A 24,656-nucleotide genomic window follows, 5' to 3' on the forward strand; every position below is an offset into this window, starting at 1 on the left:
GCTGGGTCGGCCTGTCGAAAGCGTGGATTGGTCACCCGTATCCCGTTCCCCTACCGATTGGTCGCTCGTCGCTGGCAGCTCTGATTGGCGGAGGTACCGTTTGTTTACTTCCTTTCTCCCGCCCTTTTGCCGCCGGCGTCAACTTTGTGAGTCACTTCCGCCCTAAGCTCCGCCCTCCCTCACCGATGACTGGCCGAGCGGCAGCGCCTCGCACTTTCATTGGCTTTCGTTGTCTTCCGGGGGGCGGAGCCGAGAAGCCACTTTCGAGCCGGGCAGGGCCCGGCGCCGGCAGTATCATGGCGGCGCCGCTGCGAGACCGGTTGAGTTTCCTGGGCCGGGTACGGGCCGGGTACGGGCCGGGCCGGGGAGGTATTGGTTTGGGGAGCGGCGGCGGCGGCCTGGAGGCGTGACGTCACTCCGCCAACCGTGATGTCATCGCTGCATCTTCCCCCCTTCTCCCCTCCCGTGCTGTCAGAGCCCGGGGCCCCTCGGCCTCGCCGCTCACCCCGTCCCTCCTCCTCCTCCTTCTCCTCCAGCTGCCGGTGCTGCTGAGGGGAACGGCCGACGACGACGTCCCCTGCCCCGGGTACCTGCTGGAGGAGATCGCCAGTATCCTTCTGGGGAGCCGGGGGGATCCCGGGGCCGAGGGGTGCGGGAGACTGGTGGGGCTGGGCCGGGGGACGGCTGGGCGGGGGGGGATGGAGGTGCTGCCAACCGGGGGGGGCTGCGGCCGCCCCCCAGCCCGGCTGCGGTGCCCGTGGGGGGAGCAGGATCCCTAACCCCCGCCCCAGAGATCTCCCACGAGTCGCCTGGCAGCAGCCAGTGCCTGCTGGAGTATCTCCTCAACCGGCTGCAGAGCAGCTCCTGCCGCGTCAAGCTGAAGGTAAGGCAGTGGTGGGGGGAAAGGGAGAGACTGATGCGGGGCTCCCCCGGCCGTGGAGGAGCCCCGAGGCCGGGGTGATGGGCTTTGCCATGGGGATGGGGGCCGTCAGGGCAGCTGCGACTCCGCCTTCTCACTCCAAGCCCCGTCTCCACAGGTGCTGAAGATCCTGCTGCACACGTGCGCCCAGGGCTCCCCGCAGTTCGTCCTGCAGCTGAAGAGGAACGCCTGCTTCATACGGGAGGCAACAGGTAACGGGGTGAGGAGTGGGGGAGCTGGGGCAGGAGAGCGGGGAGCAGCCCTGCGTGGTGCTGGAGAACCCGGCCTGGCTGCGGGGGCTGCTCCAGAGGCCGAGCGTTGTCTGGGGCCAGGGTCCTGCCCCATCCTGCCTCGTGCCTGGGAGCCGAGTGTCCCCCAACCCTCCCGATCTCGTGCCTTGCAGTGTTTTCTGGGCCCCCAGACCCCCTCCATGGCAACAGCTTGAACCAGAAGGTGCGGGCGGCCGCAGAGGTGAGTGCTGGCCTCGTTCCCCCTGTGCCGGGCAGACTGTTCGGGGCCCAGCCAGGGTGCCCAGTACTTCCTAGCTCTCTGCCCACACCCCTGTCTTTCCCGGCAGGATTTGGCCAGTGTTCTCTTTTCGGATGCGCCGCTCCCCCAGCCTGCCGTGCTTTCTGCCCGTCCCCTGCCTCCCACGGGTAAGTGCTGGCAACACTGGGACGGTCCCTTCGGCTGGAGCTATGGGTGTGCAGAGGGTCCACTGGCTAGGGGCACTGTTGGGGGGGAGGGCAGGGTGCCACAGATCCCAGTGATGGACGCCTGGCTGCTGCCCCTGTCCTACTGCGGGCCCCAGTTCTGCTCACTGGGGATGTTCTGGCCAGAGCAGGCCACAGGGTACTGTGTCAGAGGGAAAAATGTGCCCATGGGCGCAGAGTGCCAGGCTGCCCTGAGCTTCCCTCTGAGGCGTTCTCCTGTCGGTGCCTTGCCCTGCCACCCCCGCTCCTCCCGGCTGCCCCAGGCACTGCCCTGTGCTTGCGATGGGGAGGAACAGCAGTGGAGGGTGACCCCGAATGCCTGTGCTCCCTCTGAATGGGCCTTGTGCCTCCCCCAGGCATGGGCTCCAGCCCCAGCCCTTGTGGCTCCTTGCAAGGATTTGGCTTCAGCGGTGAGAAAAGCGGCTCTGGTAAGTCCTGGCCGTGCCCTCGCCTGGTGCTGCACCTCACCCCGTGTGGGTCCCCTGCTCGGTACTGCCCTGCCTGTGCACCATGACACCCCCACCCCAGGGGTCCTGCCTGGGATTAGACCAGGCTCCCAGCATTCAGAGATGCATAACCTGGTTGCCAGCTCTCTTGGTGTGTGTTTCTCTCTCGGTGGGTGTTTCTGGGTGGCTCAGAGCAGAGCCCGCTGCACCCTTTGCAGCTCTCCCCTTTCCCAAGCCATCTGATGGGTGCTGGGGCTGGTGGTATGGCCGCGGGGCTGACAGTGGGGGGCTCTGCCGGGTCCTTCCCTGCTGGGAAGTGCAAGAAGGATGTGGAAGGCTGGCTGCTTCCCCCTGGCCTGTCCTGGTAGCTCCCAGGTTTTCCTTGCCCCCCTTGTCCAGCCAGAAGTCCGGGCTGTGCGTGGAGCCCAGCTGTCGGGGCTGCTCCTCTCTGCCGGCAGGTCCCTGCTATCCCCTCGTGACTCCCTGCGAGGCGGTGGGTGCCCAGGGGCTGAGCTGGGCTCCCTGGGAAGTGCCTGACGCCCTGGCCTTTCCCCAGCTTCGACGGGGGAAGCCCTGCTCAGCACCATCCAGCGAGCAGCCGAAGCGGTGGCCCACGCTGTGCTCCCCTCCCCGGAGGGGCCCCGGCCTCGCCGCAGGGAGCTCCACGAGGATGCCTACCAGCCCGTGAGAGCCCCCTCTCCCACCAGGAGCCCAGCTGGGGCTGTGAAGCCACCCGTGGCCACCGCAGCACACAGCACCCGAGGTATGTCCCTCCGCTGCTGAGCTGGGGTGGCCATCAGCTGCTGGGGGCCTGGCGGGGGTCCCCATGAGGTACCGGGGCTGGTTTGGGGGTCAGCACCTCTCTGCTGCTGTCCCCGCAGTGAGCCACCAGCCGGGGCTGGCCGGAGGCGGCTGGGAGGAGGCAGACAGTGGACACAGCTCCCAGGACTCCTCGCAGGGGAACGGCGAGTTGAGCCGTGCCTCGGACTCCTGCAGCAAATCGGGCAGCGACAGCCACTCCGGGGCCAGCCGGGAGCTGACCCACGTGGCCGAGAGGTGAGAACGGGGCTGTAGGAGGGCTCCCCTTCCCCCGGGACCTTCCGAGATGCTCCCCTCCTCTCTAAGAATGGTGCCCTCCTTTTCCACACCATTATTTTGGGTCCTCTGGTGGTGCAGGGCTGGATTCCTCCTGGGATGTTTGGCCTCCGAGCCTGGGCAGTCCGTGGGTGGGCAGAGCCATGGGCAAGGGACCTGATCTGGGAGGGACTCCCTGCCTGCAGGAGGGTGGTGGGGTCTGCGCTGGGACCCCAGGAGGGAGCAGGGCTGTCCCCTGTCCCCACCGAGGCATCTCCCCGAGCAGGGTGGACGCTGACAGCCTGGGCGACTGCGTGCGAGAGGTGAGCCTGGTGTCGGCGCTGACCCGCGGTGCCAGGGTCTTCCTCACCAGGGAGGAAGCACAGCACTTCGTCAAGGAGTAAGTGCCTGAGGCAGACGCTCCCTGGGACCATGGGTGCTGTGGGGCCGGGCGGGGAGCTCTGCGAAGGCTTCAAGGGGCAGCCCGAGCCCTTCTCACCCCCCTGGCTGCCTTGGCCCAGACCTCTGGGGCCAAAACGCTACCAGGCAGGAGGGCTGCCTGTTCCCGGGGCTCGGGGTGCTGCATGCAGCCGGTGCGGCCGTAACCCCTTCCCTTTGGCCAGGTGCGGGCTGCTGAACTGCGAGGTGGTGCTGGAGCTGCTCAGCCGGGCGCTGGAGGACCCCAGTGACAGCATCCGCATGGTGAGCGTGGGACAGTCCCCGTGTGTCCGTGGTGCTGCCCACACCAGTGGAGGCACAGGACGGAGGGATGGGGGGGCAGAAGCTCCGCCGAGCTGGGGTGTTCCGGTGCCCGTGCTGCCTGCCGGGCTCAGCCACGCTCTCCTCCCTGCAGAGATCCATGTGCGCCATCTCCTCCCTCATGTGCTCCGACCTGCTCTCCCTGGACCAGATCTTTGCCATGACTCGGCAGCAGCTGCAGCAGCTCAGCCAAGGCAGCCCCGGTCCCGTCGCCAACCGAGCAACAAAGGTGACTCCCGGGAGGTCCCTGTGTCCTCTACCCATGGCAGGGGGCTCTCGGGGACTGGCCTGACCGTCCCTGGGGACACTCACCTCTTGGGAATGGTTCCATGTGTGTCCCGGAGGGGTGCGAATTGTCCGCCTCTCCCAGGAGCGGGGAGCCTGGGAGGTGTGATGCTCCCTCCCCAAGAGCCAGGGCTGAGCCCTGAGAGGGGACACCAGGCTTGATCCTCGGCACTGGGGAAAGGGGACAGGGCCGAGCCCCCTTCCTGATGCTGCTCTCGCTCCCACTCATCCCACTCTTTTCCTCCCAGATCCTGCGGCAGTTTGAGGCGCTCTGCAGAGGCCAGCCCTCCCCGAAGAGTGCCCGCCCGCACTCGGACCCCTCCGCCCTCGCCGTGGACTCAGCCCCGTGCACTGGGGACCTGCTGACGGACGTCCTGCCCCTGGCAGGCGAGAGCATCCTCACCCCCCTGAGCACAGCCCCGCTCCCTATGGCCATGCCGGCCCGCAGTGAGGAGCAAGGGGTGGAAGCGGAGACTCATGGGCAACCCGGTGCTGCAGTGCCAGCCTGTCCCTGCGAGCAGGAGGTGGTGAGCAGGCTGGCAGCGGACACGGTGCCCTCCTGCAGCCTGTCCCTCTTCGCCGGCATGGAGCTGGTGGCCCGTCCCGGCGCGATGCTCTGCCCGGACTCTCTGCCGGCGGAGCCGCGGACACTGTCCCAGCCCCAGGACAGGCAGACGGACACAGAGGGCAGCCTGCAGCCATCGGCCTTCGCCTTCCTCAACATGTAGCTGCTGTTGGGCTCCCGGGGGGCTGTGGGGGCTTTGCCCTCCCTCCCTGTGGGGCCTGTCGTGCCATGGCCCCCCGGGGGCTCCTCCATCGCCCTGTGCCAGGCTCGGTGGGGATGGGGACCCCAGTATCCCCCAAGTTCCCACACGGCACCCTGGGGAAAAGCAGGGGTGAGGGAAAGGGGGCTGCCAAGGGGACACAGGGTGTGAAATGGCCGTGGGTGCCAGGGCTTTAATAAGATTATAACGTCCCTCTCATTGTCTTTGTTGCCAAAAGCGGGGCTGGCACCCCTCGCTCAGCTGGGCTGTGAGGGGGAGTCGGGCCGAGATCTGCCAGTGCCGGCCGGGGCTGAGCTGGGAGGTGGGCTGGGGAGTCCGGCCCGGCCAGGGGATGGTCCTGGGTGACCCACCGCCTCCAGCCTCCCCCCACTTGGTGACTGGGGGGCTGCTGCGGGAGAAGGCGCCGTCCCTGTGGGGCCGGGACCCATCAATAAACCCCACGCTCGGGTCTGGGAACTTGCGACTTCTTCCTGCGCCGTTGCTGGAGCCTGCCCCACAGCTCCCCCCCCGCCCCACAGCTTCCCTCCTCCCTGCCCCACAGCTGGACCTTCCATTCAGCTCCCCTCTGCCCCTAGGGGTAAGCCCCGCCCTCCTCATCCAGGCTCCGCCCCCTCTCCCTCCTGGCCCCGCCCATTGCCTCCTCCCAATGGCTCTCCCCTCCATAGGCCCCGCCCTCCTCCTCCATGCCCCGCCCCTCTCCACTCCTGGCCCCGCCTCTCGCCCACCTCCCAATGGCTCTCCCCTCCATAGGCCCCGCCCTCCTCCCGACTTCGCCCCGCCCTCCTACCCAGGCCCCGCCCCTTTCCCCCCCTCAGCCAACCCCGGCTCTCGCCCCGCCCCTCCCTTCCGATTGGCAGCCGCCGCCGCCCACGCCCAATGGCTGGGGCGGGGCGGGGCGGGGCGGGGCACGCGCTGGCGGTAGGCTGCGCCGGGAGCGGGCGCGGGGCGGCCTGAGGGGAGTTCGGGGTGGGGGCGGGTGGGACCGGGGCCTGCTCCTGCTCCGGCGGGAGGGACCGGGACGGGGGTACGGGGCGACCCCCGGGGCCCTTTCCGGGGGGAGGGGGCGGAGCTGGGCGCCGAGGGGAGCAGCGCCGAGGGTGAGGCCGGGGGCCGGGGCCGGGGCTTTAGCCCCGGCACCGGCCCCCGGCCTCACCCGAGGCCCCGGCCCTTCAGTAGTCCTCGGGGCGGGGTGGTGTGTGTGCGGGTCCACTGCTTGGAGTCCCTCAGCCATGTTGCCCCTCCTGCCAGGCGCCTGGGGGGTTTGGGGCCTTGGGGTTCTGGATGGGAGGCCTGAGGGGGCCGGGGCCTTGGGGGCTTGGGGTCCTGGGTGGCCAGGACGCTGGAGGCCTGGAGGGTCCTGGGCCATGTGGCTTGGACCATAGGAACCCCGGCGGGGTCCTGGGCTTTGGGACTGGAGGGCCAGGCCCTTGGGACCTGGGGGTCCTGGGCCTGGGAGCTTGGAGGCCAGGGCCTTGGCATTTGGGGGCATCCTGCTCCTTGGGGGCCTGAGGTGTCCTAGGCTTGGGGGCCTGAGCTTGGATCTGCAGCCCAGGCTTGGGCCTGGGGCCTGCGTCTGGATGTCCTGTGCCTGGACTCTGGGCCTGAGCCCTGTTTTCCCAGCGGTTTCCAGCGAGAGCCTTTTGTTTACCCGGGTTGTGTGAGGCCAAGGCATTGCCAAGGTCTCTGGTGGAGCCTCAAGGGGTGTGAGTGAAACCAGACCTGCTGGGGGAAGATTGGTTTAGGGATGGTTTGGGTAGCAGTATGTAAAGAAATAAAGTGATGTCACGGTGGCGTTTGCCTGGGAACAGCGACAGCTCCTGGTTCAAAGCTGTGGCAGGAGGAAATGCAAAGGGGTAAACGGGATTGTGTCGCCTCCTGAGCTGGGAAGGGGGCTCAGCTCTCCCTGTGCCCACGGAGAGGGCACGTCTGCTTCTGAGCAGCTTCTTGGCAGAGATTGGGAGTGCCTGGTGGGGGAAGGATCCCTCAGGAGCTGCCCAGTTGCTTCTTCGGCATCGCTGCCTGAGGCAGGGCGCTGGGTGAGCTGAACACCCGGCCTTAGCAGAAGGGGCTGTTCTGGGCTCGCATCATCCTCTGGCAGCCACAGCCTGTATGCAGTGAAGGAGTCTGGTGTCGGGAGCGGGGCTTCTCCCCTCTCTGTTAGTAGTCTGCTAGCTTTGAAGAGAGAGCCCCAGCCCGTAAATGGGGCAGCGGGACGTGGGCTGGCTGGCCAGGGCGTTAGGTCAAAGCAGTGAGGAGGTGGCTGCTGTTTTCGGGCGCTGTGAGGGGTTCACCTGGAGCCTCTCCAGGCCTTGTGTTCAGGTTATTTGGCATGTGGGAATACAGAGGAAAGTGTTTTGTCCCACTTGAAAACGGTTACGTCTCTGTGTGCTGGCGTTTGTAGGACAAAGCTGGGAGCTGAACGTGTGATTTCCTTGCTGCACGAGGCTGGATGCGCTCGCTGTGCCTTCACTTCGTCTGCACTGTGCTTCCAGACCCCCTTCTCTCTGCTTGAGCATGAAGAGCACCCGAAGCAGCTCCTCCTTCCAGGGTGCCACTTCTGGCAGCGTGGATTTGAGCCTGACGGGCCTCCCGGCGCCGGTCTTGCGGCGCCCCAGCAGCGCCTCTCCTGCCAAGCAAGTGGCACGCTCCGTCTCGGTCACCACCGATGGCAAACCGAAGAGGAACGCTCTGGTGAGTCCTGGGTGGGAGAGGTCCTTCATCCCTCCTGCTGCTCGGGGCAGGAGACGCGTGTGTACGGGCTGCGGGATGCCTCGCTGCACAGACACTCTGCCGGCTGTCTAATGCTGGGCTGTGCTGATCCTGCGGGCTGAGCTTTGAAGCACAGCCTGGGGTGGGAGGTGACACTGGGGAGGGCCCTGCCTCCCCCCAGGAGCATGTGGCATTAATGGAGTGCAGCTGCACCACTTTCAGGAGGGCAGAATTGGGCTGGTCCAGGTGTTAGTTAGTGCTGCAGCTCTGTGCTCTTGCTCCAAATCTGATTGGCTGCTCTTCAGGTCTCTTCTCGACCCTTTAACGTATGCAGAAGGGCAGGCAGGGAAGCATCAGGCTTCACCCTTCCCTTCCTTGCCCTTCACCTCCCTGCGATGACTTCCTTCTGGAAACTCCTGATTTCCTGGTAGCTTCTGCCGGATGCTGTGGTGTTTCCAGGCTCAGCCTGCTCCTTGCTGAGCACCCTCCATTCCTGCCGGGGTCAGCAGGAGCTCTGGACTCTTGAGGTCTCACAAAGTGGTGTTTCTATGAGTGTTTTTTCAGCAGAGTGAATGAGCCCCAGGTACTTACAGGGCTCTGTTAAGATTCAGTCTCTGCCTTCTTTGCTGAGTAATCCCTGCTGTTTTGGCAGTCTTCCTTTGTGCTCATTCCCAGGGCAGGTAACGATCACAGCCCTTCTCGGCTGGGGAGCTCGCACAAATGAACGTGTTCCTGCTGGCTCAGCAGCAGTGCGGGAGCCCGAGAGGGAGTGAGGTGTCATTGCTCTCTGCCTCAAGGAGAGGTTGGCAGCTGTGGGGATATCGGAAACATCATGTTGGGGCTGTGTTGATGGGGGTGGAAGGGTAGCACCGCCAGCAGTGCTATTTTAGGATGCCTGATTCACAGGGGAAGCCTGCCTAGGCCAGACATCCCAGCTCTGCCTGCCCATGCTTCTCCTTAACATCACTGCTGAATTTAGCTCTCTCTTCTGCAGGAAGATGCAGGATCCCGGGCAATGAACAACCTCCGGAGGTCCAACAGCACCACCCAGGTTAACCAGCGGGTGAACAGCACACGCAGGTATGGCTCCAGCCACCAACGTACGTGTGTCTGTCTGTCCCGTGGATGGGACTGTGTGAAACTGCACCCATCTGTCTGACCTCTCATCCTGGGAGGGAACCGGAGCCTTTCAAAAATGTGCATTAAACTCTGTCACACACATCGGGGGTTATAACCTGGCCTTGGAAAGCCAAGGACTGGGTTTTTGTTTGGATTTTTTTGGAGGGGAGGTCACTTGATTAGGATTTGGGAAATGGAGTATATTTCTGTGGCTGGGAAGCCTCTGTCACAAAAGACACTCAGTTTAATTCCAAGGGATGTGACCGTTCAATTACAACAGCCCCTCCTGGACCCCACAGACCATAGCTGGACTGTGTTAGGAGACAAAAAATTCTCTTTCTGTCTCCAGTGACCTCCTAGGGCTGTCTCTGAATCACAGTTTTCCATTCTTTTGTTGCTCTGTGCCCATCCCTTCAATATATTCTATTTCTGCACATCATGCTGAAATCTAAAGCTCTGTATAAAAATGAATCATTCGTAGATTTCATGGCTGTGTAATGATTCTCCATCCCTTCTCCTGTGTCGCAATGGCAGGCGGTAGGTGTGCCTCGGCTCTGTGCTGTGTGCGTTGTTAGAGTGCCCTGCTGCGATCAGAGCATGATTCTCACTGAAGCAGCCTGTGCGGGATGGGAACTGTGCTATTGCTGTCTTGTTACTGTGTGTCTGCATGCAATATTAACTCCAGAACACGTGTTCTCTCCTCCTCTCTGCCTTCCCTGGGTTTGGGCTAAAGCTCAGAGCAGATGGGAGACTTTCTGACCTTCTTTGAGAGCGGTTCTGGGGGAAGAAAGAAACCTGCGAGTCTGAGTAAAACCTCCCCGGAAAAGAAGACCACGTGGAACATCTTGGTGAGGACGGTGGCCTCCTGGAGCAGGTGGACTAAGCCACCTCTGCCTGGCTGAGAGGTTGGCTGGGTTTGGTGGAGTGGGAGGGTTTCCTTAGACCCAAGGATCTGTGATGGCCAGGCTGGTCCTTCCTCAGCCTGCAGTCAAAGCTGGCACGGTTTGAATGGCCAACATGCTTGGCCGGTCCTCTAGCCTTCATTGGCCTTGTCTCGGTCCCAGGGCTTTTGGCCCATCACCTCCATGCTCCTGGCTTCTGGTGGAGGCATGCAGAGGCGCAGGCAAAGTCTCGAGGCCTCCATGCTATGAAGCAGAGGTTTCTTGCATGGGGGAAAAACTGGCTTGTGAAGGAAAAGGGTGGTGTTTGAGGACATGGGGTTGGCACCTGCCTGCCCTTACTCCTGCTGTTTCCATGGCAGGATGATCAACCGCGAGTGTTCCCGGGCCCTTCCAGCTCCCGCGGTATTGAGCCACCAGCAGGCATGAGGAAAAAAGAAGCCACCGTGCTCCTGGCAGCCAACTTCACTGCCAACAACAGGTAGGAGAGGCGGCGCTTAACCAGAGCCGGTCTGGTGTGGGGAGGAACTAACATGGAGAAAATACCTGGGCAGAGGGAGGTGTTTTCCTGCTGGTGCTCAGCCTCTGCTGGTGCATGGAGGTCAAGTGCAGGGCAAACTGATGATGGTGTGCCAGAATGTGCTTGGAAGTTGCACAGGAGCTTGATGGGTGTGTGGGAGAGGCTGCTCTTGCCCTAGGAAAGGGAACGAGTAAAACTTAAACCCTTCAGGGCTAGGAGAGACTTAAGCCAAGGCTGCCTGTAGAATAGCCTGAACAGCAGGCTGTTAGGTCTGCTCAGGCCGTGTCTGTCTGCGCGTCAGGTAGCAGCTCCTATGAAGCGAGCTTGGGAATGCTCCAGACGGTCACGGTTGGGTTGAGGGTTGCAACGCAGGGAGCGGCTGTCGTTGGTGCATGCTGTCCCCTTTGGATCCAGCAAGTCCTAACACCTTGTCTTCTCTCCACAAAAGGAGCAACAAGGGTGCGATGGGCAACTCTGTCACCACCATGGTGCACAACAACTACTCCACCACTGAGAAGGGTCCTGCACCCAAAAGCTCCAACCAGGCACCCAGCTCCCTCAAGTAAGTGTGCTGGGGTCCTGGCTTGGAGGCTGTGCTGACCCCGTGTTCGTGCGCAGATGTGGCACAGGACGGGGCAGGATGGTGCCAAGTAGCTTCGTCTTCTGCCTTAGCAACGTTGTCAAAGCGACCTCAAATGAGGATGGCGAAAGCAGCAGCTTTGTGAAGTCTCAGAAGAATTTCTCCAGCAATAACATCATGACCCGCAACAACAACAGCAGCCAGCCCCGGAGGAAGGAGGTGACAGAGGAGGAGGCAGAGAGGTGAGGTGGAGCCGACGCGTGATGGCTGGTGGGAAGAGGCCAGAGGAGGGTGCCAGGCAGAGGGGTGAGCTCCAGGAGAGCTGGTACTGGTTTGTTCCTGTCCTGCGGGGCTCCAGATTTGGGAAGGGCCCCTCTCTGCACCCGCAGTGGCTGATTTACCCTCCCTGTGACTCGGCTCTGTGCTTTGAGTTGTCCTCATGAAAGGCACAAGTTCCTTCCACCCCAAAAGTCAGCCCGGGAAAGGGCCTTGTTGAGTCAGGGTGTGAGGGGACGGCACAGGTCCTGGTGCCACGGTGAGCAGCCCACTCTCTGCTGCAGCAGGACGGGGCGGTGCTGCCTGGCTGGTGGCCCAGGAGGACCCTGGCTCTGCGCTGACAGTCCCTCCCCCCGCAGGTTCATCCAGCGGGTGAACCTGGCCGCCGTGACCATCCAGCGCTGGTACCGACGCCACTCACAACGGCACAGGGCGGGAGCAGCGGCTCTGGAGCGCTTGCTGGCTTCCAAAAGAGAGGTCAGTCCCGTCCGCTGCCTTGTAGCACACACCGTGCTGACACCCTGGTGTCCCGTTCACCTCGCTGGCAGGGGAATTTGGGTCCCTTTAGTCATCAGACCCTCCAGCCAAGACCTGAGGAGGCCCTGGCTTTGCATCTAGTCAGCCCCTTGCAGTCCAGAGAGCTAGGGAGGGTCATGTCCCTGCGGAGATGGGTGGCTGTGCAGGGGGGGAGCATGGCTTTGGCTCCAGGGGGAGTTTAGGCCAGGAGCCCCTGGGCTCAGCGCTGCATGGCTCTGGTCTGCCAGCTCCCTTCAGCTGTGAGCAGGCAGACACGTGGCAGTAGCAGCACAAATCCTGCTGAATTCTTATTGTCTCAGACACTCTCGTGGCCAGAGAAGGGATACCCTGTCTCAGCTCGTTGTAGCGAATCCGTAACGAGTGGCTCATTAGAGAGTGACGAGTCATCTGCAGCTATTTGTGTTTCTTTGTGTTTAATTATTTATCCCAATAACAACGAGTACCATAACTCTTGCATGTGAGAGTCTATTTTTAAGCCTCGTCTCCTTGGTGGTTTCAGACCCAGATGACTAATAATTACGTTTAGTTTCTAAAGAAAATAAGCTGTTCTAAAGTGGAGCTATTCTGAGGACTCTCTACCTGCACAGAGGGGAGGATTGGGGGGATGGAAAGCCTGGGTATGGGGTGACCTCAGGGGTTGTGTGCCTTTTTCCTCTTCTCTGCTGTGGGTGGTGGATGCTGGAGGGCTCTCAGTAACATTTTGACCCTCCTCTCTGGAAGGAAAGGCAGCAGCGGATGGAGGAAGGGAATATCCTGGATTTGCAGGAGAGAAAGGATGAGGAACGGCGGAAGATCCGAGAGGAGAAGGCGCGCCTGGCCCGACGTGCTGCCATCCAGGTAGGGAGAAGGCAAGGCCTGCATGAGACCAGTTTGTTGGCATCTTCTTGTGAGGCAGCAAGAGGGCCTCTCCTCTGCATCTCTTGGGGCTTTGCATGAAGCAGAATTAGAGTCAGCCTTGGAAATGGAGTGCTCCCTACGGAGACGGAGGTGCCATAGAGCGGTTTTCCGTTGTGCTCCTGCCAAGCCTTGGCAGCTCATTCGGAGCTTGTGAAGACAGTGCTGATTTCGATCTAGTTCTCGGGGAAAGGGTGACCACACTGAAACAGGGAGACTGTAACTGCAGCTCCTCGGAGTGGCCGAGGACGAGAGTGCCCTGGGAAGGGGACCCTCCTCGGGAACAGGGACCCTCCGGGGTGGGCTGAGCACTGTGCTGTGCCTCCTGGCAGGAAGCACCTCCTCATCTTCACCCTGTCCTTCCAGCTCCCTCTGCTCTTGGGGCACAGATGAGGGGCTGGCACAGACTATAGGGAGTTGCGTGTTGGCTTGCAGTATCACTGAAGATTTTTTTAAAACCCCAATTTCTCTTTGCCCTAAATGGAATCGTATTTCATCGGGGGGGGTCAGAGGAGACACAGCAGTGAGCAGCTGGAGGACAGCAAAATGCTGCAACAGCTTTGCAAGCACGTGCTTGTGCCTTAAGTGACTTCCCAAAACTCGGCTAAGGCAGCCCCCTGGGCACTGCGGCGTCACTGCACTGTGCAGTGCTCAGCCCTCGGGATTTGGAGGCCCTTTACGGAGCAGCAAAGGACACTGCGCAGGGGCATGTGAGCAGTCCTTGTTCACATGTGGAGCTGGCAAGACCCTGGCCGCCCCTCTGCTCAGAGCAGCAAAGAGTAGAGCTGTTGTTCCTATGCTTTCCCTTTCTCCAGAGTTGTCCTTGTTAACCCTTCAGCAGCAAGTTTGTGGGTTGTTGCTGTCTCCCAGGCCCTTGTTAAGCACTTAAAGCAGTGCAAGTATGTGGCAAAGCACGCTCTGTGCTGGGGAAGATGCTGATGGCCTGTCTGTCCCTACAGGAACTGCACCAGAAAAGGGCCCAAAAGGCTTTGGATGCAAAGCGCTTGGCAGAAGAAGAGCTTGTGCTGGTGAAGGAGAGCAGAAGGGTAGCAAAGAAGAAGCCTGCCAAACCTGCTTCTGCAAGGAACATCAGTCCAGCCAGCAGCATCACCAAAGCCAATAATGCTGGTGAGTCCCTTCTGTGGGTCTCTGATGCTTTTGGAGCAGCGTGTGACATGAGGGGGAAGGAGGAGGGTGGAGGAGCGGTTCTCACTCTGAGGAGCTGCTTCGAAGGGGCTGGTGGTTGCAAGTGCCTGAGAACAGTCTGGTTCCTGCAGAGGTCAATTTCCATCCAGTAGCTGCAGAGCCAGAAGAGAGCAGCCTCGCAGACCTCGGCTCCATGCCCTCGCGAGACCCTGGGACAGAGGACAAGCTGCAGGTCAGTCTGGCTTTACCTCGTGGGGATCCTTGCTGGGGCAGCTTTGGAGCCTTTGTTAACTTCTGGGGAGATCCGGCAAACTCTTGTACTGCAAGGTGCATTGTCTTCTCCTCTAGGATGTGAGCTCCAGAGAGACGGGTGGTGAAGATCTGGAGACGGTGGTGACTGCTGTCAGCAGGGCTCAGTCCAAGGTCACTCTCAATGAGCTGCTGGACACACTCAGGCTATTGGAGGAAGAACCAGAGCTGCTGCCCCCACCAAAGCTCTTCAAGAAGGACAGATATGCCTGGGTAGATGGGGTAAGCAGAGGGCTGAGGCCAGTTGCATCCACCCTCTGACAGCAACGGCTGCCTGGTGGGAGCAGGTTCCCCTATGGTCTGCCTTCTCCCAGCGCTTGCTGGGTGGTGGAAGGTGAGAAACACAGCTGATTCACTGCCAGAGAAGGCAGCGGAGGGGTTTGGTGCAGCCAGGGGGGAATTTGATGCAGCCAGGGCTTAGGCATCCACAAGGAGGAGCAAAACTATGTGATGGCTGTGGCGGGAGTGGGGTTAGCACACTGCTGTGTATGCTAACACACAAGGCTGCTTACTGGGGTGCAGTGGGAGGACTGGGCTCCAGTGATGGAGAAGACCCAGCACCTCTTCTCCCGAGCCTTCCCCTGGGTGCTCATTCACAGTTGTGTCTTCCCAGCAGGAGCCCAGCTCCAATTCCCTGACTGCTGATAACTTGGAGAAGTTTGGGAAGCTGAACCACTCCCCGGGGGTCCCTGAGGACGGGGCCCTGCTCTCAGAGGCCAAGCTCCAAAGCATTATCAGTTTCCTGGATGAGATGGAGAAGTCGGAACAGGAGAGGCCCAGGTCGGCTGCCTCGGCCACGCAGCGGGAGGTGAGTGCTGAAGCAAGAGGTGGTGGAGAGGTGGTGCAAGACCCTGGTGGGAAGGGTCTCCCGTCTCCTTGTCCTGGTTCCAGGCGGTCCCCATCCCCTTTTAATAGCATTTTTCCGCTGTGGCAGGGTCTCCTCTCGGAAGAGGAGCTGGCTCACTTGGAGCAGGCATCGGCTGTTGCCACGGAGGTCACCAGCTCCATCATGAGGCTGAAGCTGGAAGTGGAGGAGAAGAAGCGAGCCATCAGCCTGCTGCAGACAGCCCTGGTGTGTGCGCCAGATGTGCTTGCTTGCTGGGGAATGAAGACCAAGAGCCCTTAGCAGATGTTTCTGGGAGCAGTGCCTTTGAAGCACAAGATCAGGGCTCTGCAAATAGGGCTTCCCATCTGTGTCCCCAGCAACGTACTGCAGCACTCCCAGGGCTAGTGCCAAGGAGCCAGAGGCTGCCGGGCATGTCACAGTCCCGGTTGCTGTTAGCATGGAAAAGACCTGCAAGGCTCTTCCCAGTCTGGTGTGGGCTTCTCTCAGATTTCTCCTTGCTGCCCCCCTGATTTGAAAGGCATCTTCAACCTCCCCTCCCTGGCAGGTGCCTGGCTGGTCCAAAACCCCTTGGTCAGGACATGGGCTGAACTCGCTTTTCTTCTGGCCCATGGGGATTTGGGTGTTCTTGCCGGGGGCAGGAGGTGTGAGAACTAGGGACTTCGGTTTAGCTCTGTTCCTCCTTGTTCTGGCCTGACAGTGCCTTCCAGGTTCGGTAGTTCTCTCCTGTACACATGGTGGAGCTAGCGTAACTTCTTCATCTTAGTGTCTTCTGTCTATTTCTTCCCTACCTCCAAAAGGCTCAGCAGAGGGAACTGACTGTCCGGCATGTCAAACAGACTGAGAAGGAGCTTGGCCACCAGCTCAGGCTGCAGAGGGAGCAGTACGAGGCAGCTATCCAGAGGCATCTGGCCTTCATTGACCAGGTAGTTTCTCATCCCAACTCAGACTGATGCTTCTGAAGCCAGAAGCTGAGGTGGCTCTACCCTGCCCAGCTGCCCAATGCCTTTTCTTCACCCTGCCCAGCTCATTGATGATAAGAAGGTGCTGAGTGAGAAGTGTGAGGCTGTGGTAGCTGAGCTGAAACAAGTGGACCAGAAGTACGGCAAGAAGATCACCCAAATGCAGGAGCAGCACGAGCTGGTGAGGGGATGGGGAAGGTGGGGGGGCCAGGAGGGGAGAGGAAGAGAAGTGCCACGGCCAGAGTTGGTTGGTTTTGCTCAAGTGGGGCCTCTGCGCAGAGCAGTACAGTCTCTCTCACCTCGGTGGGGCCCAGTCCTTCTGGGAAGCCATTCTCTGTGCACAGAAGGTCCATGTCACCCGCAGAGCTGTGTCCTGGCTTCCCAAGTGGTTGCTGTCCTCTGCTGCCAAAAGCCAGGTGCATGGGACTGACCAAGAGACAGTGCCAGCTCCTGGGGGCTCTGCTTGGAAAGACCCTTCCCACACACCCTGCTGTGGACAGAGCTCTTCCCCGGCTGGGGGATGACCAGGGGATCTTGCTTTGGCAGAGGTGAAAGCAGGCGCTGGCACAAACCCGAGGAATTTGTACTTGTGGCCATATCCTCCTGAGCTGGGTGACTTCCAGCCCCCTTTGCAGGAGCGGGGATCCTCTCAGAGATGAATGGGGACAAGATTGTAAAGGAACGTGGAGTGTCTAAGCAATGGTAACAGACCTCTGTGGGTTTTGCTGGGCCTGACCAGCACCCAAACACACAGAGGGCTGTTTCCCCGGTGAGGATGTGCTGCCTGCTCCTGGGAGCTGTCTGGCAGCTTCCCTTGGGAGCGTGCAGAGAGCTCCCTCTCCCACAGATGGAGACAGCTCGGCTCGCCCTGTGCCGGGGCTGGCAGGGAGGCAGCGCCGCTGGCTCGCACACAGCTCGGCCGCGCGGCTCATCCTGGCTCTGCTGCCCATGTCCCTGCTCGCCCTTGGCCTTGCAGCCGAGCTCGTGCTCAGGGCTCTGGAGCGGGGCAGGCGTTTGCGCCAGTCTGAGCCTGTGCAGACAGACACCCTCATGCAAACAAAGCGAAGGCTCGCTTGGCTCACTTTGCCTGAGTTTTGAGCCCAGCTGAGAGAAAGAAGCCAGCGCAATATTGCTGTACTTGGTGCCTGCAGGGGCCCCATCCCGTGGAGGGACGGGGCTGGTTTTGCTGCTGCAGCCTGCGTGGGGCAGAGGAGGTGCCTCCTACCTCTTGCTCGCAGCAGGGCAGCAGCGGTGGGAATGGTCCAGGAGCCCGTCTCTGCTCTCTGGCCCCTTTGTTGTTCCTGTTCTGGGCTCTGCTATAGGGGTCCCTGCTTCCTCTGCATGGCGGGGGATGTTTGTCCCCGTGGGGGTCCCCTGATTGCCAGAGCAGGTCCCCACCATGTGGCACGCTCCCCAGCAGGGCTGGCTTTGCCTCTGTCCCAGAGCTGCGATTGCCAGCGGTGCTGCCGGGCCCTTGGCACATCTGTGTAACTGCCTGGTTGGGCTGTGCCTTCCCTCGCTCCCCTGCCCTTCTCTCTGCCCTGTCCCTGGACTCACGTACACACAACTGTTTGGTTTTGCCTCTCCCCTCCCATCTCGCTACTCCCCCGTGACTGCAATTCCCATTCTCTCTCCATCCCCTCCTTTTTTTCTCCCCAGGTCTGGCGCACTTTGGGCCCCTTTTGCGAGGTAATTGTGGTCTTTGCTCTTTTTCTGTGCCTTGCCCTTCTGCTCTTGCGCCCTGACGTGCTCTGGCTCCGCAGGGCCTGCAGGCAGCAGCGCTGGGCTGGGAGCTCCCTGCTCAGCAGCAGGGTCAGCCCCGTGAAGGAGCCCCTCCACCCTGTCTCCCCAGGCCATGTTCTCCGCTGCTGCTTTCAGGCTGTCCCTGTCTTCCCATGACAATTTTCCTGCCCTCTTTTTCCCCTAAGAGTGAGTCCTGGGCTGTGCGGGTGGCCCGCTGCTACTATCTGCTCCTCTCCACACAGCGGCCATTGGGTGTCCTGCCACACACATGTCCTCCAGAGCTGTGACATGTCCCCACGTCCTGCACGTGGTCGTCATCTGCCTGTGTCGAAATGGACGCATTTCTGGCCAGGCTGGGCTCTCTGTTGGCCAGTGCCTTTCTCACCAGAAGCCCCAGCACCAAAGTACATGGTTGAGTGCTTCAACCGGCTTTTGCCAATGGGAGTGCTGGGAAGAGCTCCATGGGCAGCAGGGCCTGGGTGTTTCTCCAGCCTTTTTGCTGGAGAGGAGGGTGGAGGAGGTAAACGCAGCTAGAGGAGGAAGCGAGAGCAGCGGCTGTGCGGCCTCCAAGTCTTTGATGAGTTTTGGGGTGCCGCAGGAGCTTGGTCTGCAGTGGTACCGCAGTGTTGGGGGGTGTCCCTGCCCATCTGTTTGTCTGCCCTCCTGCCGGAGGGTCTTCCATGCCAGGGAGAGGGAAGGGTGGAGAAGGAAGCAGCTTCATGCATGACCCTGCGTCTGCTGACAGATGGACTGACCTACACGCAAGGACCATCAGTGGCCCCAGTTGCCCTCTCTCCACAGGGGCTCTGTTGTCTCAGCCAGCGAGTGCTTTCCCAAGGGTTTTGCACTTTTCCCCCGTGCTCAAGGTCTGTGGGGCAGCAGCAGCCCCATCCTGTGAGAGAGAGGAGAAGGCACGGGGAGAGTGTACAGCTGCTTCTCTGGACTGGGAGAACATGCCTGGCCGGGGCTGTGCGAATTGTCTGTGCGCAGCTCAGACCGTCTGCTTTTGCCTGCATCTTCCCTCTCAACAGCCAGGCTCCCAGGCTAACAGGGGTTTTCTCCCCTAGCTTGTCTCTGAAGTTCTCCCGTTTGCTTCCAAGCAGGAGATTAAGAAACTGAAGGAACTGATGAGCGCAACCGAGAAAATCAAGCGGGAGAAGTGGATTGATGAGAAAACCAAAAAGATCAAAGAAATCACCGTGAAAGGTACTGGCATATTCCCTCGGTGGTGGCTGGAGTCGGGCTGGTACAGCGGTCATGTCTGTGCTGGTCCAGGAGAGGGATGTGTCTGCAGAAGCTGCTGACAGCCTGGGGAAGAGCTGCTCAGTGTGGGCAGACTCTGCTCCCTGTGTTTGGTAGAGGCAGATGCTAGAGGGTAAGAAAGCCCGTGCATACTCGCCCCCACTTTCTTACCAGCCCCTCCTTGCTAGCTGATGTGTTCGCAGCCTCCTTGCCAGCTGGCCAGGGCCAAGGGCACCAGTGTTGGGGTCCGGACAGTCCCAAGGCCGAGCGATAACTGTCCTTCCTGCTGCCCCAGGGCTGGAGCCAGAGATCCAGAAGCTCATCGCGAAGCACAGGCAAGACATCAGGAAGCTGAAGAAGCTTCATGAGGCCGAGCTGCTGCAGTCAGATGAGCGGGCTGCCCAGCACTATGGCCGGCAGGCAGAGGAGCTGCGGGACCTGCTGGAGCGGGAGAAAGAGGAGCAGAGCCAGCGGGAGAGGGAGCTGGCCCGGCAGCGGTACATCATCATGGGGGAGGCTTGAGGGTGGTTTGGGGCTCACAGCATGGGGGTGGTGTCCACCACCTACGTGCCAGAGGGTTCCCAATATTTGCAGCAGTTAATATCCATGGGGAGCAGCCTCTTTCTTTCCACCGGCCTAAGGTGGAAGATGCTGGTGAATCAGGGGCATCCTCTAGAGTGAGACCAACCCCTTTTTGACTGTGGAAGGGATGGGATGGTGCAGGATGGAGGCATATGAACACCCGAAGCCAGGCACATCCCTGAGGCTGCTCTGCCCCGCAGGTGTGAACAGCAGCTGGAGCAGGAGGAGCAGGCGCTGCAGCAGCAGCGGCGCCGGCTCTACGCGGAGGTGGCCGAGGAGAAGGAGCGGCTCAGCCAGCAAGCGGCCAGGTGAGAGGGCTAGCAGCCAGGCCCTCGTGATAGTCAAGGGCTGGAGGCAGCCTTGAGCTTGGGAGCAGTGGGGCTGGTTTCCCCATGCCAGGCTCTGGTGGGAAGAGGGCTGGTGTTTGAGGCGGGCCAAGGGGGAGCAGCCTGAGGAGGGGGTGGCGAGGCTGAGCCGGCACTGACGTTGGGAGCTGCGGTCTGTGCGGGCAGGCAGAGAGCGGAGGCGGAGGAGCTGCGGCAGCAGCTGGAGGCCAGCAGCTCGGCTGTCACCAGGGCGCTGAAGGAGGAGTACACAAAGGAGAAGGAGGAGCAGGAGAGGCGACATCAGGTCTGGTTTTCCCTGCATTTCTGGGCCCTGGATTGCCGTAATGGGGTGCAAGCAGTCCAGTCCTCCAGCACGTGGCTGCGGTGACTCTTGCTGGCACCACTGAGCCCCATATCCTATGGGCGTGATGCCACAGCTGCTGGAGCTGAGCGGTTGTGTCTCTCCACAGGCAGAAGTGAAGGTGCTGAAGGAGCGGCTGGAGATTGAGAAGCAGGCCTGGGAGGCAAACTACGTGAAGAAGGAGGTAACAGCAAGGGCTGCCCTTCTCCAGAGGTGCCTGGGGAAGGGAGGTCTCAAGGCAATGTTTGCCATCTCTGTCCCCAGGAAGCTTGGCTGCTCTCCCGGGAGCGGGAGCTGCGGGAGGAGATGAGGAAGGAGAGAGACAAAGAGATAGAGTTGGTGATCCAGCGCCTGGAGGCCGACATGTCCTCAGCCAAGGAGGAGTGTGAGAGGGCAGCAGAGAACAGGTAGGGGGGAGAACGGGGAGGGAGCCTTCGAGTCACAGCTTTTTGAGTCTGTGAGCAGTGTTAGTGCAGGAAGGAGCGGCTCGCAGGGGCGAAGTTTATCTCTCACTGAGGAAACAGCTGTGGAACTCCTGTGGGGCAGATCCCTCCCCTTGCTGCACTGTCGTGGTCCCTCCTGCAGCACGAAGGTGGCTGGGGATGGTTCCTGCTGAGCCAGGCTGCCTGGCCTTCTCTCCTGTTAGGATTAAAAGGATCCGAGACAAGTACGAGGTAGAGTTCCAGGAACTGGAGAGGTCTGAGCGGAAGCTGCAGGAGCGCTGCAATGAGCTGAAGGGGCGGCTGGCAGAGCTGGAAGGGGAGAGCATTCGTCTGCAGGGCCTGCTGAAGCACAAGGAGCAGGAGGTGGAGGAGATCCAGAAGGTGGGTGAGCTCTCCCTGCTCCGTGCCCTGCCTGGCTCTGTCCCCCTGCGTTACCCTGTGCCTGTCAGCGCCTTGATGACACCTCTTTGCCGTGCTGCAGGTGAGGGACCAACTGGCCCAGGAGCGGAGCAGCCTGGCAGAAGTGATCCGGCAGGAGTTCACTGACAGGCTGATGGGGACAGAGGAGGAGAACAAGCGGCTAAAGGCGGAGATGGTGGAGATGAGAGCCCGGCAGCGCCTGGAGCTGGACAGGGTAGTGCGGGAGAAGGACAAAGAGCTGGAGGAGGTTCACAGGAGGTGAGGCTGCCTGGGCTCATAGCTGGGGCTGTGGCTGCAGAGCTGGCCTGGGGTGTGTTTCCAGAGCGTGTCCGCAGTGCTGCGTCCTCAGGCATGGCTTCCAGTCCTGTCAGGGCGAAATGGGCAGCAGAGTCTCACCCGAGCTGGCTGCCTGCTCAGCCGCTGTGAATCCTCTGGCCCTTGTGACTTCTAGCCTGCTCTGTGTCATCCTGTCCCCAGGGGGGCTGCTCCCTTGTGTGCCTGGAGGACACGAGTGCGGGGTGAGCAGCTGGAGCAGTGTGAGGACTGCTGCCAGGAGAGACCAGTGGTGCACAGCTCCGTCTGCGGTGCCTCCCTGGCAGGAGCACTGCGAGCCGGCCGGGCTCACGGTCAGCTCCTGAGGAGCACACGATGCCTGTGACTGCAGCCACGGCATCGTCCTCTGCAGATTTGCTGCTCCAAGAGGGGCCAGGCGACTCATTCCCTCCTCTGAGCGTAGGGGAGGGAGCAGCCTGCTGCTGGGTCAGTGCTCGGCTGGCCGCTGCACAGCTGCAGAGGTCAAGGGCAGCTGTGACGTCCCCAAGATGTGCCAGGGACCTTGGCTGTCCCTGCACCAACACCTGGTTCGCAGGGAGCAGGGGCTGTGCTTGCATGCAGGGCTCTGGCACTGTGGGGCTCAGCTCCGTCCTGCGCTCAGTGGGGAGATGGTGCTGGGAGCTGGGCTCAGCGTCAGGCAGGGATGTAAGGCTTCCTCTTCCCTCGCGTCTGCCTGCGGGGGAGGCATTTTGCAAATGAAAGGAGAATCGGAAGGGGAAGCGCGTTGTCCCCTGCGGGAGCTCTTTCTGCGTGGGGCAGAGCCCTGTGCTAATACTCCTGCGTGGTGCAGAGCCGTCCCTCCGGTCGGTGTCTGTACGGGCCTGCTCGCCACCAGCTGTAACGTGCGGCTGTTGTATGAGCACATGGAGCTCACTGGCTTTCCTGGATCCTGCTGAGTGATTCCCACTCACTCTGAGAGCCAGGATCATACCTTAAGTATGAGATAACAAGGATCCTCTTTCCCCTTCCGTCCCTTACGTACAGCCTGGCAAAGGTTGAAAGGCAGAAGGTCTGGGGCTCTGAGAGCCGTGGGGAAGAGTGCAGCCATGAGGCAGCAACTGTGGGCTTGAGAAATGGGAAGAAACTTAAAATCCCCTCCCTGTGGTCCTGTTAATTAATTAAGTCTTGTGAAGCTAATGGCCCCTTCTTCCTGTAGCTGACTTGATACAACCTATGTACACTCGGCAAGGGAATAAAGGTGATTCTGGTGTGTAATGGCACCCCGAGCCCAGAGCTGCTGCTCCTTGGCTTGCTGCAGTGTGCCGGGCGGGGGGAGAGGGGCTGAAATCACCCCCCTGGGGCACTGGGCCAGCCCGGTGTTTGGGGCTGGGCGCTGGGGAGGGGGTCCTCAGCCTCTCTGTTCGTCTGCTCAGGGTGAAGACGGCGGTGGCGAGGAAGGAGGAGAGCGTGAGCAGCCTTCGGAAGCAGTACGAAGTGAGTGAGGGGGGCAGTGGGCCCCGGCCCCCCCTGCCCCTCGGGCTGTGGCTCTGCCCCGGGTGCAGCCAGCTCTGCCTCTCGTGTGCTCTGTTGCAGGCGGCTGTGCAGAGAGCCGACCGCCTGGAAGCCCTGCTCGAGCAACAGCGAAAGCAGCTGCTGGCCAACAACTGAGCGTCCTGCTGTGCAGGGCTGGGGGGGCCGTGGGGGGAGCAGACACCCATGTGCGTGGGGCTGGGGTCAGGCTCCCCCTGCCCTCCCTCTGCCCTCGTTTTTCAGAGCCTGGTCCCGGCACGGCTGCGGTGGGCCCTGCCAGGGCACTCGGCAGCCTTCAGGTGTCCGGTGGTTGTGTTTTAGCAATAAATCTGCGCTGGTTTCTACAGCCGTTCCTGTCCTGTCTGTGTCCCCTGGGGGAGCGGGGGACTCTGTCCCACTGGCATCCATGACTTCTTTTTATTCGCTGGTGGATTTGTCCCTCCCTGCGCGTATCCGTGCTGGGGCACAAGCTGCTCTTCCTCGTGGTGCAAGCGGCCGCCAGACCCTTCCTACCCCGTGTTCCTGCGTCCTGAGACCTTCCCCGTGGTGGGACCTGTGGGCCAGGGCTGAGCTGGGCGTCAGAAGCCTCCTCAGGAGCAGTTGGAGATTTTGAGGTTGGGGGGCTGCGCTGAGGCCCCGCACTCCCCCCAGCTGATGAGGGATGGGTGGCGGTGGCAGCTGTCGCCCCGCAGCCCGACATGTGGGTGCGGGCTCTGACGGTGCCCAGCTCTGCGCCTCGCATCCCCTTCTAAACCGAGACATCCAGGATGGTGCGGGGAGGCACGGCCGGGGCAGGAAGTGATCCCGCAGCCTCTGCTACCTGCAAATCTCTCAGCACTCCCTGACAGCGACGGGAAATGCCTGGGCCGGGCCGGCGGCATCTGTTTCCTCTCGGCAGGGAGCGTGCGACTGCTCCTATGCAGCCTTTTCCCTCCAAGGAGGCCGGGGCTCGGCGTGGGGGGCGAGCAGATGTTTGCTCGTCCCAGTCCCAGGGTCTTTCCCATCCACCCTGCGCTCGCCTGGTGGGTGGTGGGACACGGCGGCGGTGCTGGAGCCCCTTTCTTCCTGGGGGAGAAGTGGTCAGGGAGACGTCGCTGTGATGTAGAACTGCAGGGTGAGGGGCAGAGGGACCCTTTGTCACCGTGCGGAGGAGCTCGGCTGCTTCCCAGCACTGGCATTTGTCCTCATGTGGGCTCTTGCCTGCGGCTTCCTGGGGGGATGTGGTCCCAAGGCACCCGTGGATGCCCTGGGCTCCCGACTGCCCTTACCCTGCCCGTGCTTTGGCACTTGGCGTGGGTGTCTGGGGGCACGGGCGCCTCTTCCAGCCCTGGGGAGCTGCTGGCGGGGACAGAGGGTGGCTGGGTCCTTTCCCCTTGCTGAACTGCCGCTCTCATCCCTCCAAACAAGCAGCGAGGGTGGGGAGGAGGACGCAGCCCCCTTTTGCCGGGAAAGGCCGGGCACTCCGCTTATTTTCACTGTTGTTGCTTTTCTAACGACCGTTTCCTGAGCGCCGCTTCCGTCCTCCGCCCTGTGCAGCCTCCCCTTGGGCCACCCAGAGCCTTCTGCCGCCGTCTCCTGCCCTGGCCCAGGCTGGGTGCTGGGAGCTCCTGTGCTTAAATTGATAAATCATGCAAAATCTGGCGTGGGAGAAGAGGGGATCAGACCCCTCGCTGCCTGTCCCGCAGGGCTTGTCCCTGTCCGCAGCCCTGTTGACCGTGTGTGGGATGGCAGCACCCTGTGCCCCGTCCGCCATCGCCGGCTGTGGGGTGAGCACCGGTGCGCAGTCCCCTGGGTGCCCCGGGGGCCCGGCCCTGCGCCCGCAGCCTCCCCCGGGGCTCCGTCCTCCGGCATCTCCCCAGCCCTGCCCCTCCCCGGCATCGCCGAGGCTAATTTCTAGGCCAGTGCCCGGTTCAGGCATGAATAAATCAGCGGCGTTGCATAAGCGGGGATGCAGATTTTC

At 61.6% G+C, this 24,656-nt stretch overlaps 2 protein-coding genes across 12 annotated transcripts; both read left to right on the plus strand.

Annotated features, from left to right (window-relative positions):
- The first annotated feature begins 252 nt into the window (after positions 1-252).
- On the plus strand, positions 253-5,464 carry TEPSIN (TEPSIN adaptor related protein complex 4 accessory protein). 2 transcript variants are annotated; one of them, XM_063352454.1, is made up of 13 exons: positions 253-338; positions 537-609; positions 792-883; positions 1,038-1,131; positions 1,323-1,390; positions 1,497-1,575; positions 1,989-2,060; positions 2,635-2,841; positions 2,960-3,134; positions 3,439-3,552; positions 3,776-3,854; positions 4,006-4,140; positions 4,445-5,461. In XM_063352454.1, exons 1-13 carry the CDS (start codon positions 297-299, stop codon positions 4,922-4,924), a joined length of 1,710 nt encoding a protein of 569 aa, XP_063208524.1. In that variant the 5' UTR covers positions 253-296; the 3' UTR covers positions 4,925-5,461. The 2 variants fall into 2 exon arrangements, with proteins under 2 accessions (XP_063208524.1, XP_063208526.1); XM_063352456.1 differs by lacking the exon at positions 3,439-3,552 and having other exon boundaries at positions 4,445-5,464.
- Positions 5,465-5,868: 404 nt separating this feature from the next.
- On the plus strand, positions 5,869-23,035 carry CEP131 (centrosomal protein 131). 10 transcript variants are annotated; one of them, XM_063352332.1, is made up of 27 exons: positions 5,869-5,899; positions 7,383-7,672; positions 8,685-8,770; positions 9,543-9,657; positions 10,071-10,189; positions 10,677-10,790; positions 10,901-11,050; positions 11,444-11,561; positions 12,342-12,458; positions 13,475-13,643; positions 13,793-13,893; positions 14,010-14,192; positions 14,584-14,778; positions 14,905-15,042; positions 15,615-15,740; positions 15,841-15,957; positions 17,436-17,465; positions 18,620-18,725; positions 19,057-19,258; positions 19,544-19,651; positions 19,856-19,973; positions 20,140-20,214; positions 20,295-20,437; positions 20,677-20,854; positions 20,955-21,151; positions 22,600-22,660; positions 22,760-23,035. In XM_063352332.1, the coding sequence occupies exons 2-27, from the start codon at positions 7,496-7,498 to the stop codon at positions 22,832-22,834; spliced, it is 3,318 nt and encodes a 1,105-aa protein (XP_063208402.1). In that variant the 5' UTR covers positions 5,869-5,899; positions 7,383-7,495; the 3' UTR covers positions 22,835-23,035. The 10 variants fall into 10 exon arrangements, with proteins under 10 accessions (XP_063208402.1, XP_063208408.1, XP_063208409.1 ...); XM_063352333.1 differs by lacking the exon at positions 5,869-5,899 and adding an exon at positions 6,244-6,682; XM_063352338.1 differs by lacking the exon at positions 5,869-5,899 and having other exon boundaries at positions 6,243-7,672; positions 13,811-13,893.
- Positions 23,036-24,656: the final 1,621 nt, after the last annotated feature.

The sequence above is a fragment of the Chroicocephalus ridibundus genome, chromosome 14, assembly GCF_963924245.1.
Source record: "Chroicocephalus ridibundus chromosome 14, bChrRid1.1, whole genome shotgun sequence".
NCBI lineage: Eukaryota > Metazoa > Chordata > Aves > Charadriiformes > Laridae > Chroicocephalus > Chroicocephalus ridibundus.